The sequence below is a fragment of the Myodes glareolus genome, chromosome 19 (genome assembly GCF_982192425.1).
Source record: "Myodes glareolus chromosome 19, mMyoGla1.1, whole genome shotgun sequence".
Classification (NCBI taxonomy): domain Eukaryota; kingdom Metazoa; phylum Chordata; class Mammalia; order Rodentia; family Cricetidae; genus Myodes; species Myodes glareolus.
Window position 1 is genome coordinate 9,200,528 of NC_142044.1, and position 16,902 is coordinate 9,217,429.

Consider the following 16,902-nt stretch of genomic DNA (forward strand, 5'->3'; position numbering starts at 1 on the left):
GAGTGACAGAAGGGATGATCTAAAATGCAAAACACCGGACTAGCACATCTGCTGCCCCGGAGAAACAGTCTATGCCCATTCATTGATAACTGCCTTTATTTCCTTTTGAAGCTGCAAATAATTAAAAGAATTAAAGTTGTATTATTCGACACTTGTATTGTGGTTTTTATCATTAAGAACATTAAGAGGAAATTCTAAACATAAAGACAAAAGAATTATATATTAGTAAGGTTTATCACTGGTATTTTTATAGGTTAAAGAGCTAATATTTTTTTGTTATGTTTAGGAAGAGATGGGAAAGACAGGTGTGACTATAACCCCACTGCACTTGAATTTTTCATGGGTTTCCTCGATGTTTTGTAAATTTATGGAAACACTGGGGCTTCTTTGGTCTCTGGATGAATATTCAAGAAAACTGTCTATATATTTGACAAACTAAAACATATAGATTGGTAAAGTATAGCTGAAGAGGATCCTTCTGAGATGTTATTCTTTAATCTTCACCAGCCATCTATTTAACGGTCACTATGCAAATATTACAGAGTTTGTACCAGAACAGAATGATGACTGGAAAAGAAAATAGGAACAGTCCAGGATGATGACTTCAATAGGAGCAGTCCAAGGATGATGACCTCAATAGGAGCAGTCCAAGAATGATGACTTCATTACAGTGAGCATTTTAACCATGGGAGACCTATTCAAGTGTTAACTACTGCGCTACAATTCTCAGACATTTCTACATTTATGTTCTCGAGGATCTTCCAATGTGAGGAAGATTTCCTTCCATCCAATAAGACAGTCAGACTTATAGGAGCTTATGTTTTTAAATACCAATAATGCCAGAAGTTGAGCCAAAGTTTCAAGATTCAGAATTTTGAACAGCTTGTATCTTGAATCTAGAACAGCAGTGCTGGGGCACAGCAGCTGTGACAGAGAACTCAAACTGGCGGAAGAGTTTCGGGCAGGCAGTAATTGTGGTTACATATTGTGTACCCATGTTTCTGCCATGTGCTTGCTCAGTTTTTTACTTTCATGAATATAATTCCATTTGGGTGTCTATTTTTCTTAATGACATTTCTTCAGAAAGAACTCTATATATTTTTCCACTGGTAAATTAAGGATATCCTTCAGAAGCAGAGTGTTCAAGTTTTCCAGCAAATATTTTTATTTTCTTTAAATGAATATACCCTTTTCTCTCAAATGTAAAAAAAAAATGTCTTTTTCTAGTTTCAATAAATTTTCTACTTAAGTTAGTTTTATATAGCTTAATGTTGAATGACTATAATCTGAAAAGGCAGAGAACTACTCTTAAAATCAGACCATTGCACTCTAGTTGAACTGTTGTTTTTCATTTAAATGTGCTTAGCATGCATATTATTGTTGATAGTCTTGTCTGTGTTGACATTTCAGTATTTATTCATTGATAATATGCTGCCAATTATAACTATTTTCATATGTGATAAACCAAATTTAGCTCTTGACAGTTAAAAAATATTTAACTATTATCATTAACACTTCTGAAAAATGATATCCACATCCTTTCATTTTCCATTATTTTTTAGAATGTAGAAACTTATGGCAAATTATTAGTCTATTAATGAACCAAATGAAAACTTGTGAGACTGGTTCACAATGTAAAACTATACAGTACAAAACTGATTTCTAACGCCTTTTACTCATATTGAGTTGGGCTATAATGATAAATACAATTTCAGACTATTAAATTATCCCCTAAAGATAAATTATGAAGTTTCTTAATTACTACAAACAATATATCGAAATACTTTTCAAAAGTTTGACTGTATGTTATTCATTTCAGTAGAGTCCAATATAATTTTAAAGAATTCTGATAAAGTAAAAACAACCCCATTGTGTAATAAAAATGTAACTAACTTTGAGAGATTATAGTATTGAGGGATTTATAATTTACAGTATTTCCAATTTTTATTTCTATACAAACATATTTCTTGCTTTACTATTTTATTTGGATGTAGGAGTTTAGTTGGGAAATTTACCTACAAAATTGTTTTATAACAGAAAATAACATTTATTTTTAACACTGATATTGAAAAATTTGACTAAATAGAGAATAGTAAGGCATCTTTTTCCACATAAAGATATTAATGAAATTAAAAAATTAGAGCAAAAATAAGAAAAAATTATAGAATTGTAGTGATAGAACCAGGCAGAAATTTGAATTATTACAACAGGCACCACATGCAGGCAGGATTCTCATGAGAGTTTCCTGTATCATGAAGTGTCTAGCTTAGCTCATATCATTGATTTAAACTTTTCCATCTTCTAATTTTAATAGCTCTGCTTTCCTAAGGGCTGCTGTAATTTATCCCAGTTTCTTAAAATAAGCAAAATTTAAAGGAGAAACACTATTGCTGAATTTTATTGTCTTTTTCCATTTGCTAACAACACCCTACTTGTAGAGATAACAGTATCTTCTGCTCGTATTCCAATAAAAATGTTTTTTACATGTTCACCATTTGTTACTGAAGCCATTTTTACGTTTATGAAAAATGTGTAAGGCACTTTTCCTGCTCCAGTGTAAAATTTAAGAAGCTGAATTTTGTTGAGTTTATGAGACAAGAGCTATATTCAAATCAAATCTGCTACAAGTTTGTGTCATGAGATACTTGAAGCATAATTTTATTTTTCTTCTTAGATCAGCCTGGAGCAATCCTTCTCCAAACATGTCTCTAAAATAAACACAGTAGCTAGAGTAGCTCGTGCTTTCTAATACGCTCACTCCTTCAGAGATTTGCTGAGAAAAGAGAGAAAAAAAATCTTTTAAATAAGCCCCAGCTGGGAACCATGTGCAAATGCACACAGTGACTTCTTTCTTTAAAGATACAGAAAATAAGAAAAAGAACCAAGTCCATTTATCTGGAAGAGTTATCCAGAAAAAGCCATTCTAGTTATTTCCACCTTGGAAATATGGCCCCAGTTTACCTATCAAATGTCATGTAGAAATTTTGTCAGCATTACCAAGGGCGTGCTGTGACGTGATTCCAGATGGAAATTGGCACTGTTTACTGGGAGAGTTGGACTTAGTCCTTTTTCGGGAGTTGTCTAGAGAATCCTTTTAATCCCCTGGTGTTAAAAATAGTGATTTTCAGAGACAGTGAAGTGAGGTAAATAGTAGTTATTACCGAAAAAAACAAAAAGATGACAAATCTTTTCATTTTTTTCCCTCTACACACCCTATTGCTTATAATCCCACTAATCCAAAAATGTTCCCAAATTGGTAAACAATATTTGGATGGAGCTTCTAATTTTCCACCTCTGAGCTTAAGTGTTGAACACAACATGCCAATGATAAGAAGAATTTAAAGTTTGGTGAAAAACATAAGTAGTATTTTCAAGACAACAGAATAAGTATGTCTGGGGAGAGGGAATGTATTTAGCCTCTTCTACCTCGTCCTTTATCTATACCGTAGGGTTGGCGAATGAGGCAATTGAGAAAGCTGATGTTACAGAAAGTCCTCAACAACTATCTGTGCATAAATGTGACCTCAGCATCTGAGAAGTCAGGAAGGGAGAACTGAGACTTTGATGCTAGCCTGGACGACATACTTACATCTTGCCTCAAAAAGCATCTAAAATATAAAACAGAAACAAAATATTGTCAGACAGAATGAGGAATGCTTGCTACTCATAATTCTTGTCATAATTAACAAGTGTCATCAATACTATTTGACATTTCAAGAAACTAGGACCCAGCAAACACATTGCTCTAGTCACTAAATTTATTTAGCTACAAGCTCTGTAGAAGACCAGTATGTTGACAAGCCATTGCTACTACTCAAAATTTAAAGGTGCTGGACACATTTGGCATGATATGCAGAGTTGGTAATGAGTTAATATAAACTAGTTCATAAATGGAAATCTACAATCTTGAGTTCACCAAATATACAGCATTAGAATCTGTCGACATGTTTAAGACCAACTCCACCTAAAAGATTTGAGAAACAAATACAACTTGAGAGACACCCATGATACTACTTGCTACTAGTTTTTGAAGAATGATTCCCTATTGAGTTTGTTTGATGCTTTTTCATATTTAGATTGTATGCTGGGGCCTGGAAAGTCTAGAAGACAGTGTCAGATGACCAGGAGCTAGAGTTACAGACAGTTGTGAACCACCATGTGAGTTCTGAGATTCAATCCCATGTCCTCTGGACGAGCAAATCTCAAAATATTGCCGTTACTACAAATGTATGTAAACTGAAGTACTCTCATATTATCTCCTCTTCTTTGTTGGACAATTGTTCTAGTCCACAAATCAGAATCCCAGAGAACCTACACAACAATGAGGACCCTAAGAGAGACATACATAGATGTAATCTACATGGGTAGTAGAAAAAGACAAGATCTCCTGAGTAAACTGAGAGCAAGGGGAGAGATAGAGAGAGGAGCAGAGAAAAATGTAGAGCTCAATAAAATCAATAAAAAAGAAACAAAAAAAGATTCAAAATATTAACATACTGCAGAAATACAAAGAACAAAAGGAAACTACAATATTATAGCAGCAAACTAATTTATAGTGAAGTGGAAACAAGATGAATTAAGTTGTAGCATTTAAAACATATTTATGTTGTTCTTTACTTCATATTTTTATGATAAAGATTATTAAGTAAAAATTATGTTGCAGGAAATTATCTAAAAATAGAGAACATGTTTTTCTTTTTCTTTTTTTCCTCAGCAGAGTAGGTGGTGAAGTATCATGGTGTTAATGAATTGAACTTAGAAGGTGCACACACTTTCTGGAAACACTCTGCCAAGACATTGTCCTTTTACCTAAATGAATCTATGGGGTTGACTAAGTACTGCTCTATTATGTGTAAAATGGCAAATGATTTATGAACTGAATGATGAGACTTTATGCTCAATGTGGCTATTTGGCTTTTAAGCTAATCTTGGGCAAAAGTATAATTAGTGACAGAAAAGGATGGCCAGTAAAGAAAGCGATTTGTGAGCAGTGGCCAGGGTGGACAGCTCACAATTATAGCTCTTAGAGAATGATTTAGTCACTTGTAGGTATAATGAATGCTACTATCATCCCACTAGTGAGAGGAGTTGCTGCAAAAGGAAAATTACATCTGTAACAGAATAACACATAATTATTAGCATATGTATAAACAAATATTTAATGCTTACTGAAATAGTACTTTTATGGGCATTTATCAAGTTATGAAGTTATGGTTTTATTTTGCAAAGTAGAGCCTAGAGTTTCTCCAGGGACCACCAGGTCATTGGGCTAATACCGAGGGACTCTTGGATATTTAGTATTCAGCATGGATATTTATGAATATATATTTTTACACAAGGACTGTAAGATTTACACAGATGTATGAATGTCTCTGAATAGAATATGCACTATGGGGAAATTAAACAAAAATTGTTAGAAAAAGAAGACTCAAGTATGGTTATAAATCTCGAAGAAGAAGCAGCTCTAATTCATGAGCCATGTGGGAGAGGTTTCTGGGCGTGTTCTTTCTGGACATACTTTCCTCCTCACCCTTATAACTATGGCACAGAGGGCTGATCACCAGTAGGAGCTCTACTGGGAAAAGACTGACGTGACCTCACTGGCAATGATTACCAGAGACTCTCCTTTGCTTTCTTAAGTAATGGTATGAAATCTATGTCTTGCGCATTTAAATCTACACACAGTGTAAATGACAGAAAACACGAAAAAGTTAAAATTGTCCAAAATGCTACAGTTTGGCCCGAAAAGGAAGTTGGTTTTTCTGTTTAACTGGTAATATTAAATTATACATAATCCTTTAAAAATGTAATAAAAACAATGTACCATATATTCTTCTAACAATTCCATGCCCATTTGACTTTTGGTAATTAAAGTTCTAAGGGAAGTTTCCTTCCAAATGTTATGTGTCAAATCTATTGACATGAAATGAAGATCAAGTAGTAATTGTTCTCTTAAATACAAAATGGATTGTGATTTTAAATAAATATGGATTGTGGTTATGATCTACTAATCAAAACTTATATCAGTTTACTCTGATAATTGTTTTGGCAAATATGTTGTGCTGAAATACACGAGGGACTTTAATTCACTGTGACTTAGAAGAACATATCAATGAATAGATTCTAAATACAAAATTTGAGGAGGATGCTGAATACAACAAAATCAATTAACACAGTATTGTGCTTTGTACTTTTAAATAATGAACGTTGAATGGATACCATAAAGACTATTAAGTTTAATAAGTATCTCCACAATGTTTGGAAATAGCAAATTGATTAAATAGACCATAAGACCGGTGTATTCTAAAACTCTTTGGATCCAGTTTGATAAGTAAACTTAGCCCATTTCAAAGAATGTGAACTCATTCAATGTTATTCTTATCTGATCCTGTTTCATTCTGATTCATTTTCATCTTAATACTTGAAATAATCTATAGATAAAAAGCAAAATCAATACAGCTTTCTCTAAAATGAATAATGCAGATTGCAATCATTGGTCATTTTTCATGATGTTGATACAATCAAGTAAACTAGTGTCTTACATCATGCTGACACATTGACTCATATTGTGGGTAGTATTATAATTCAATATTTAGATGCTTAGGTATTTCATTAATATTTGTCACCATTATGGGCCAGTGTATAGTCAGGTAAAGTCAATATGCTAACATAACTAAACAAAAACTCATTTTTGAATAATGCGATAGTAGGATGCAAATTTTTGAGACTATTAAAGGAAAGCCATGTCTGTACTTTAAGGATTACAATCTTATCTGTAGAACAACAAATTTTCCCTTTGTAGTTTAGTACATTAATAGAATATTATGGGATATAGAAATTATTGCTATTGATGTGATTTTTTCTGAGTGTGCCTAAGTAAATCAAATTTAATAGATATGCTAAATACTATAGACTATAACAGTCTACTCCTTACTTAAAGAAATATTATATGTAATAAAATTTCCCTTGAATATGTATTCCTCATAATTTACTAATTATTACGTTATGCATAGTAACAGGTTGTGTTGTTATATTTTCATGCACACATAACATTTGTTCATATTCATTTCCCAATTACTATTCCTTGTCTCTACTACTGGTTTCTTTCTAGGCATAGCGTACTTTTCGGTTTCCATGACATATATAAGATGACATGTATGTCTATATATAGATATAAATCTCTATTCTAAATATTAAAGAAAACCTACTATCTTCTGTTGTTCCCCCTGCCATCCCTTTCTAACCTTTCCATCCTTGCCATATAGATAGTACTTCTACTTTCATCTCTCTCTCTCTCTCTCTCTCTCTCTCTCTCTCTCTCTCTCTCTCTCTCTCTCTCACACACACACACACACACACACACTGTATGTCTCAGATATTTCAACTAGAATATGTGATCTAGCAAAGCATCTCTATAACCTTGATATAAATAACCCTTTTATTTAGTGTCCGCAATACGAAAATACAATGTTCATTAGAATATTTTAAGTATGAGCCATCATTGATGTGGGAGAATTGTCTGTATTCTGTCAATCATATTTTAATAAAATGCTGATTGACCAGACAGGCAGTATAGGCGGGAAAACCAGACAGGAAGTAGAGGTGATGCAATGAGAACAGGAGAATTCTGGGAAGCAGGGAGGTTCCTCTGTCACTCCTGCGGAGACCACTGAAGAGGCAGCATGTAACTTGCCCAGCTGAGAAAGGTACAGAGCCATGTGGCTAATGTAGATAAGGATAATGGGGTAACATAAGTTATAAGAGTTAACAAGAAGCCTGACCTAATGGGCCAATCAGTTTATAACCTTATGGAGTCCTGTGTGTGATTTCTCTTTGGGATTTGCCAGCTGTGGGGTACCGGGCGGGACGGAAACCCCAACAAGCTGGGCCCCTCATGTTACATATGGCGCCCACACATGGATAACTGAATCCACAAAAAGCCTGAGGAAGTTTGGGAAAAAATAGAGTAAACCATGTTTTCTTGGTAGCAGCAATTTCTCGGGTCTGCTCTGCTTGCTAGAGGCAAGCAAGGCTGAAATTATGTAATAGATGAGAAAAATATTAAATACTGAAGTGGTTTTTTTTTATGATAGTCATTAACTAGAAACTATTTTCCATGGGGTGGTCAAGAAAGGCCTTGTTATAGGTAGACGCATTTAAAAATGAGATCCGAATCACAAAATATAGTTTCCAGAAGCTCTGGAAAGGACAACTTTAGGAAAAGACTTGCAAATGACAGGTCCAAGGCACAAATGGGCATGGCATCTTTACGTAATCAATTGGGTAAGAATGGCTGGTGTCTAGTGAAAAGAGATAAAACAGAAAGTAAGAGAAACGCATGCACGTAACAATAGGCAAAGCCCCATATGACCACGTAAAACCTTTGGGGCAGAGTTCTATTGCTACAAAAGGCTATTTGTTAAGGACTTCAAGAAAAGAACATCTGGGATCTGGTGTTGTACATCACACTGATTTTACACAGCCAGAATGAAACTAAGTTGTTGAATGTCATTTACTCAGGCAAGAAACAGTGATGGCCTAGATAAAGGCCGGAGCATTTAAAAAGTCAATTTGAGGGAATACTTGGGATGAGAAATGTAGAATTTTGCTGACAAATAAATACAGGGGAAACATCAAAGCAGGAATTAAGAATATTTCCTCTTGCCAACTATCATTTAGCTTCTGCAAGCAAGTGATCAATCAGCTCTGATGAGGAATACCAAGGAGGGTGAGGGAGGAGATATTAAGTAGCTCTGGTTGGGATATACACCAGTGAGTACATATTAGCTAATATTCTAAGTGAATACATCAATGAATACCACTGGATATTGGAAAATTCATGAATCCTAGAGGCATCAGAATGTAATAGCACTTTTAGGAGTCATTTTGGTACTAAGACCTGGAGGAGTTCTGGAGAGACACTGGTCTTCAGTCTACATGGGAAAGTCAATGTCAGCGAAGGACAGCAGGGATGCAGGGACAGGACAGAAGCATTCGTAAGTCTGAAGAGAAGATAGGCAGACCATTTTCGGTCTGTGCTGCTCTGGGAAGGTGCTATTGACTCTGATTCTGGAGGAGGGTCTTTCTCCCTAAGTTAGTATCTCCTAACTCACATATAATTCCAAAGCATTGTCTCTTAGCTGATTGTAGTCCAACCCATGTTGTGATCCTTAAGCCCAAAAGTGTTTTCAGTTTAAGTAATACTACCTTTGCACATACAAGCATCTTTGATGCTCTAGAGAGATATACATGCTTAAAGTCAACCAGCTATTAAATGGTGGGGTTTGGAATAAGATCCAAATGTTCTTATTAAAAATAATTCATTTTTAAAAATTTCATACATGTCTACAATGAAATATGAAAAAGTTCTCAATGTTTCCTTGGTAAAGAAGAGGTGGATCTGGGAGAAGTTGGGGGAGGGGTTAATATGATCAAAACACATTGCATAAACTTCTCAAAGAAAAAAATAAAAGAAATATATCTACCTTCCCATCCCTTGCATTTCCCTCTCCAAATCTCCTCCTATTCTCTAATATATGCCCTAACTTCATGTCTTCTTTTTCTGAGTTTTCTTTTTGGGTGTGTTTTGTTTTTTATTTTTATCTAGGCATGCATGTATGTCTATGCCTCATGCATGTGCAAGTATCAAAGATGACACTGGATTCTTTGGAAGTGGCATCACGGACAGATGCCATGAGTGCTGGAAACCGCACCCAGGTCCTTAGAGAAGCGGTCAGTGCTCTTATCCCTGAACCATGTCCCCAGTCCCTTCCTAAGTCTTCTTGTTCTTCCTCTTAAATCTTAAAAAAAAACTGTAATAGTGATATTGGTTTGTCAGAGACGTTTATTACATTGAGATATTTTACCTCTATCCTTAGACTACAAAGGGCTTTACTATGAAAAGATCCTGGGGTTGTCATCGGAATATTTTGGAAACCATTGAATTGGTTCTTGAATACATTTATGTGGTGAATTATATTTATTGATTTATGTATGTTGAACTTTCCCTGCATCACTGGAATGAAACGAACTTCATTATCAACTTGAATCAAGATTGGATATGTATACCTAAATATAGTTTGCAAGTACTTTGTTGAGAGAGTTTGTGTCTATGTTTACCAGCGAGATTGGCCTGTCAATCTACTTTCCTTTGGTCCTTTATCTGGTTTTGCTAGCATGGTAAAACTGGCTTCATGTTTCTTCCTTTTCTATTTTATAGAATAATTTTAGGAGTTTTAGTATTGTTTATTTGAAAGTCTAGTATAATTGTATCCTGAATCCATCTGGCTCTAGGCTTTTTAAATTGGAAGAGTTTTGATTACTGTTTTATATCATTGGTTGCTTAGATCTATTTAAGTTATTTACTTCATATTGGCTTAATTTTGGTAGGCTATATGCACCTCAAAATTAATCCATATTATTTAGAGTTTCCAATTTAGTGAAATATATAAAATATTTAAAGGATGTCCACACAATTCTCAGAATTTTCTTAGTATCTGTTGTAACTTTTCCTAATTCCCTTAGCTTTTATCTTTTTTATCTCAACTTTCGTTAATTTTGCTCTTCTCCCTTTTGTGCTTAAATTAGATAAGATTTGTGAATTCCATTTATCTTTTCAAATAGCCAATTGTTTTACTGATTCATTTTATTGGTTTTTTTATTTATCATTCATCAAATTCCACCTTCCACCTTAATTTTTATTATTTCTTTTCATCTACAACTTTGATGTTTGGATTACTGTTGATTTTCTATATACTTTAAGGTTTATCATTGGACTATTTACCTCCAACTTCTCTGATTTTTTTATTATATACATATTTTGAACTATAAATTTTCTTTTCAGAACTTCCTTCACTCTATCACATAGATTTGGATATGTTTTTTGTTTTTATTTAATTCTAGGATATTGCTTTTTGCATTGCTCCATTAATCGTTCAATAGTTTATTGTTCTATTTCCATGAGTTTGTATATTTTCAGTAGTTTATCCTGTAGATTTCTAACTTTATTTCATCATGGTCACATGGAATACAGAATTTTATTTCCATTTTCCCAAACTTATTGAGATGTGCTTTGTGTCATGTGATCTTTTTCAGAGAAGGTTCCTGGCGGTGCTTAGAATGTGTATTCTTTGGTGTTTGAGTGGAATGTTCTGTAAGTATCAATTAGGTCCATTTGATCCATGATGCTACTTAATTCCATGTTTCTTATTTTTTTTATATAGTTATCTATCTAATGGCAAGAGCAGATTGATGAAATCATCCACTATTACTCTGCTGGAGTAATTCTATGATATTAAATTTAATACCAGTTTCTTTACAAAATTGCTTGCACTTATATTTGGTGCTTATATATTAGAATTGCAATTTTCTTTTGATGATTTGGTCCTTTTATCTACATGAAGTACCTCTCTGGGGGGTTTCAAACAAACTTTGACCCCCATTGGCTCATATATTTGAATTCTTAGTCACCTTGGAGTGGTGCTACTTGAGAAGGACCAGGGGGTCTGACCTTGTTGGGTAGCTGTGGACTGTCGGAGGAAGTGTGTCACTGCAGCTTGGTTCTGAGGTTTCCACAGTCCAAGCCATGCCTGGGTGCTCTCTCTTCCTTCTGCCTGTGAATCTGGATGTAGACCTCTCAGCTGCTTCCAGTGCCATGCCTGATTACGTGCCATGATGTTCTCTATCATGATGATAAAGAACTGAACCACTGGAACAGTAAAGACGCCATGGTCATAAGAATTGTCATGGTCATGGTGTCCTTCAAAGGAACAGAACACTGACTAACACACCTGCATTATCTCTTATGAGAGAGATTGGTTTGAAATCTATTTTGCAGACATTAGAGTAAGAACTCCTGTTTGTTTCCTGGTCTTATTTGCTTTCTGTTCATGTTTTGCATCCTTTCAGCCTAGTATAGTGTTATATTTAGTGATAAGTTGTTTTAGTCTGCTAGTCTGTATTTTTTAATGTGTGAATTGAAACACTGAATTTTAGAGTTTCTATTGAAAGGCGTGTATTGTTCCCTGCCATTTTGTTAATTGTTTTGTGTTTGAGATTTTTTTTACTCTTATGTATAATAAATGTTGCAGCATTAATTTTTCTTCCTGTAATCTCTTCATTGTGATTATCTTTCTTTTTTTTTTTCAGACCGAAGTATTCCTTCCAGTATTCTATGCTGGGCTACTTTAGTGGTCAATAATTTCTTTAGCTTGCTTTTATCAAAAAAAGTTTTCATTTCATCATAACTTATGACAGAAATTTGCTTAATATATTAATGTGAGTTTGCAATTATATCCATCAAAGTCTAAGAGATATCAGCCTTTCTGGAGTTTGAAGTGACAAGCCAGCATTTATTCCAACTGGTTGCCTTTTGATGTGACTAGGGTCTTCTCTTTTACCTTTCTCAATATACCCTTTGCTCTGTATATTTAGGGTTTTAAATATGATATGTAATGAGGAGGTTTCTTTTTTCTGGTCCTGCTTATTTGTTTTGCGTGCCTCTTGTATTCAGACAGGATTCCTTTCCCTACATTTGAGAAATATCTTCTGTGACATCATTAAAATATTTTTATATCATTTGAATGAAATATTTATTCTTGTATACTTAGAGTATGTAGGTTTTGTCATAGTTTTTGATATATTCTGTTCATACATTCAAAAACTGTCATCTATCTTAACTGGATCATCCAATACTTTTCTTTTGTCTTCATATCTTCATGTATGACATATTCAATAACATCCATTCAACAGTGAGGTTTTCCACTGAACTTTTTATTTGACTTATTTTATTTTCCATTTTCATCATCATTTTGTTTTTATTTTCAGTATTTTTATTTCTTTATTAAATTGAATTTTGACAATATGGATTGACTCCCTCATTTCATTTTGCTATCTGTGTCCTCTTATGTAATATTTAAGTCCTTTGCAAGCTGTTTTTACCATAATTAAAAGTCCTTTCCATTCTGCATCTGAACTTTTATTTAAGACATTTTAACTGGGAGTCATTTCAATGAGGGTGGTAATTTCTGGAGCATTAAGTTGTCTTACGCTTTCGTGTTACTTAGGGTTATGTCCTGGGATATGACTACCTGGGGTTAGAATGTTAGTTATGACTTATTATTTTAATTCAAATTCCCTCTCTTCTTTCAGTGGACATATTTACAAAATTAATAGGAATTTAATGTTTAGCTTTGGTGTTACTTTTGGCTGTTCGATTGGTGCTCCATGTACCAGGCTTTATCTCTAGACTGCACCTGTAGGTTAAATATTGCCTGGTGATAATAGAGTAGAACGTGACTATAAAAAATGCTTATTGAACAGCAATTAGTTCAGGGAGTAGAGGAGCTGATGATACTGTGTGCACTGATATGTCAGTGTGGGTAAAGGAGAAAGTGAGCAACCCCGAGGAGACTAGTTCCAAGTTAGAAGTTAAATGGAAGCAGAGGAGAGGCACATACATAAGTGTGGTAATAACTGAGTCAATGGACAAATGAGGGGGTAGGTGGGACACTTGGTTAATGGCAGACTAAAAGAGGAAGTAATTATATGTATTCAGATACTATATGGTAGGTCTGCCTTTGAGTTTTGGGAGATGCATCAGCAACAGGAATAGGCACGAGAAAAGAGAAAGGAAGGGAAAAGGGGGAAAAGGGGTAGGGTTTGGGGGAGATCGAGGATAGCACAAGTCTGGGCAGGAGAGCAAGCAGGAGAGGAAGAAGCAGTAGAAGACAGTGTTCTATAATACAGTGTCTTTTCAGGACACCAGTATGAATTTGACTGAAACTTTTACAATTGTTTTTGAATGAATTTTTTTCTGTTTTAAGTCTTCTTAATCTGGGGGAGAAACTCCTTCAGAATCTAATCCATGTTTATAAGTTTCCTAGTCTTTTCTGTCTTTTCATGGCTCGTTGGTGGCAGGCGGCATTGAGTCTACCATCTTAAAAATTACCAAGGGCTGGCTGGGAATAGGGAGATGTTGATCACAGTTGTAAATTTCTGTTTATAGGAGGAATACTTGTGTGAACAGTCGTGTGGAGATTGTAGTCAACAATAGTATCACATCATATAGTTAATATTTTGGTAAAAAGCTGTTACTTGTTCTCCACTTCCCAACATGGTAACTACTAGATGTGATGGAAGAATTAATAAACTTGTGGTAATCATCCCAAATAATTAATCTGTACACTGTAAATAAATAGTTTTGTCAATCGTATCTCAATAAGGCTGGGGGAACAACACCAAAAAACTCCCCCCACATCCCACCACAAGCTGGGCTGTGGGTTACAACTCTTTCAGCCTCAACTCTATGGCCTTTTCCTCACTAACCTCTAACTATACCTGATTTGCAATGTATTTTTATCCCCCCCCCCAACCTTATATATCTTTTTTCTACAGTGTAATATCTTCATTGCTTGAAATACTAAATGCTTGGCTGGGGACCCTCACATTTCTTGCTTGCAACACAGCCATTTCACCTATGCAACAGGAGATGCGGTCTAATGTCTCATGAATGCAAACTTCCAGTGTGAAGTTCTCCCGGGAGGAATGAACAGACGCAACGTTTAGGCGCCCAGGGATCTTTATTCTTCTCTTTATTCGTTCTTTCTAAGTAGATACACATTGGGTGCTCTTATGGAAATTTTGATCTAGAATTGTGGCTGAAAGGATAAAAAAAATAAATACTATGGATGCGGGCATAAAGCTGGGTCTTATGAACATAGAATTCCTTGGCACCGAGGACAGAAAATGCAAATGGAGACTACCACATTATCCTTCAAATCGTTCGTAAAACTCTGTTGCTGTCCTGTTTGGCTGAATATTAAAAGCCCATAGAAAGCCAATGCCATTATGTATGGAGGATAGTTGGGAGTTGGACAAATATCTGACAAGAACGTTGTTTCAGAGGTCTCTGAAGAAGAGAACGAGTACATCTATGTAAAGGAACATGAAAGACAGGGAATAGCGACTACTAAAGACGTCACATTTGCTAAAATCGCAGAAGAAAAAAAAAAAAAGAAAAAAGAAAGTTACCTCAGGCCAAGCCAACTCCGCTGCCCCGCATCCTTTTCTGCAGCTCGCGCACCTCCCCTTGGTCCTGCCCTTCGCCCCGCCCTGCCCTGCCCTCCGGCCCCGCCCCTCCGTTCCTGCCACTCTTGTTCCGCTGGCTCCGCCCCTCTCCCCTGACTGAAGTACAAGTGCTCATTGGATCCCGCCCCCTCTCTTCCATCCACCAATACGACGTGGCTTCGTCATTTGCCACCGCCCGGCCGCTGGTGACGTGAGCGACTCCCCGCCCTCTTTCCCGCCTCTGCCGGCTTCTAGGAAGATGGCGAAGGTCACCGAGCGTTACGACGTGACTTGGGAAGGTAATTTCGGGCGGGGAGGGTGCTGGAAACCCCGGAGCCCTGGGACACGGTTCCGAAGTGCCCGGTGTCCCGGGAGAGATTCGTCCTGTGCTGTGTCCTCCGCAGGGCAGTGGACACCGAGGCGGGTTCCTTCTCAGGCCCAGGCGGCGTACCTGTCGCCTTGGCTGGTCCCTGCTCCTATCCTCTGCCTTTTTCCGCAGCAGTCCTGTCATTGGCTTAGGAGGCAGGAGGGACGCGGGACTGCGACTGTCACACTTCGTGTGTCTTCTGGGAGGCGTGTAGGAGGCGGAATCCATGTAGTAAAGCTTGTCTGAAGCCAAGAAATAAATAGGTTCAGTGAGGCCTCTGCTAATTATTTGGAAGGGTTTTAGTGTGTAAAAAGGTGTGTGGAACAGCCATAAACAATTATGATTCTTCCACATGCACCATATATATATGCACACATATGCACCATATATATGCACACACACACACACACACACATATATATATATATGGTGCATGTGGTATATATATAAAATTTATATTTATATATTTTTTTTCAGAACCGGGTCATGAACCTACTCAGACCACACACAACATAGCTTTCTACTTATTTTCTGTCAATACTGCCTTTTTCTGAAGGGAAATGTAACTGGTTAGTTTGGCGGCATGTGTTCATGGCTGATGGTTTTTTCCTGTCAGGTTCACCAAGAGTGGAGATCTTCAATAAATCTTCAAATAAAACATTCAGATCTTGGATCAGCTCTGTATGGGCTGTTACCTCTCTCAGAAACGTTGGTGGGAGTCATTCTTAAGAGAATAAATGAGTATTTTTAAAGCATGGAATTTGTGTTCATGGACAGTATGTATTCCAGCAGTTAGCACAGTGCAGTGTACTTCAGTAGGTAATTTGCCCACTGAATGGCTTCGTGGGATCTTTAACATATAGAGTGAAATTTATACTTGTTGTTTGATCAGGAATAAATCTCAAGTAGTATACAGGGCAAAAGTTTATTATACAGCCTCAATGCTCAAAGAGTTTACAATTTAATGGAGCAGCCAACATACCAATTCATTTTTTTTTTTCAAGACAGGGTTAAGGCGTGAATTTTTTTTATTTATTTATATTTTGGGTTTCTGAGACAGGGTTTCGCTGTAGTTTTAGAGCCTGTCCTGGAACTAGCTCTTGTAGACCAGGCTGGCCTTGAACTCATAGGAATCTGCCTGCCTCTGCTTCCAGGGCTCTGGGATTAAAGGCGTGGGCCACCAATTCATTTTTAAAAGGTTTGTGTCCAACTGTACCTTTTGCTGTACAGTGTATATGTGAGGGGATGTTCTTTTCAATGCTTTTAAAAATGTTTTAACTATTTCATGATTTTTCTAAAGTGGCGTTATGAAAGTCTGTGACATATAGCTTTTAAAAACTGTTAGCATGCGTATCCTCAAAGGAAAAGTAGGTTTGCCACTACCAGCAAGCAAAATGACCCTTATGTCACGTGGTGGTTGCTGTCCTGTGGGCATTCTAGAGTGTTGTGCTGTAACTAGATTGGGAATA

The 16,902-nt window shown here is 36.1% G+C and overlaps 1 protein-coding gene and 1 long non-coding RNA gene across 3 annotated transcripts in view; one reads left to right on the forward strand and one right to left on the reverse strand.

The window, feature by feature from the left end:
• Positions 1-15,099, reverse strand: part of LOC125415217 (uncharacterized) — a 55,652-nt gene extending 40,553 nt beyond the window's left edge. Inside the window, exon 1 of the long non-coding RNA XR_014998193.2 lies at positions 15,031-15,099. This is a non-coding gene — a long non-coding RNA (uncharacterized LOC125415217). The remainder of the gene's footprint in view (positions 1-15,030) is intronic.
• Positions 15,100-15,242: 143 nt separating this feature from the next.
• Positions 15,243-16,902, forward strand: part of Emc2 (ER membrane protein complex subunit 2) — a 36,840-nt gene continuing 35,180 nt past the window's right edge. For both annotated transcript variants that reach the window (XM_048457193.3, XM_085679002.2), the window contains exon 1: positions 15,243-15,365. In XM_048457193.3, the coding sequence (XP_048313150.1) occupies positions 15,326-15,365 (40 nt within the window). In that variant the 5' untranslated portion in view covers positions 15,243-15,325. The remainder of the gene's footprint in view (positions 15,366-16,902) is intronic.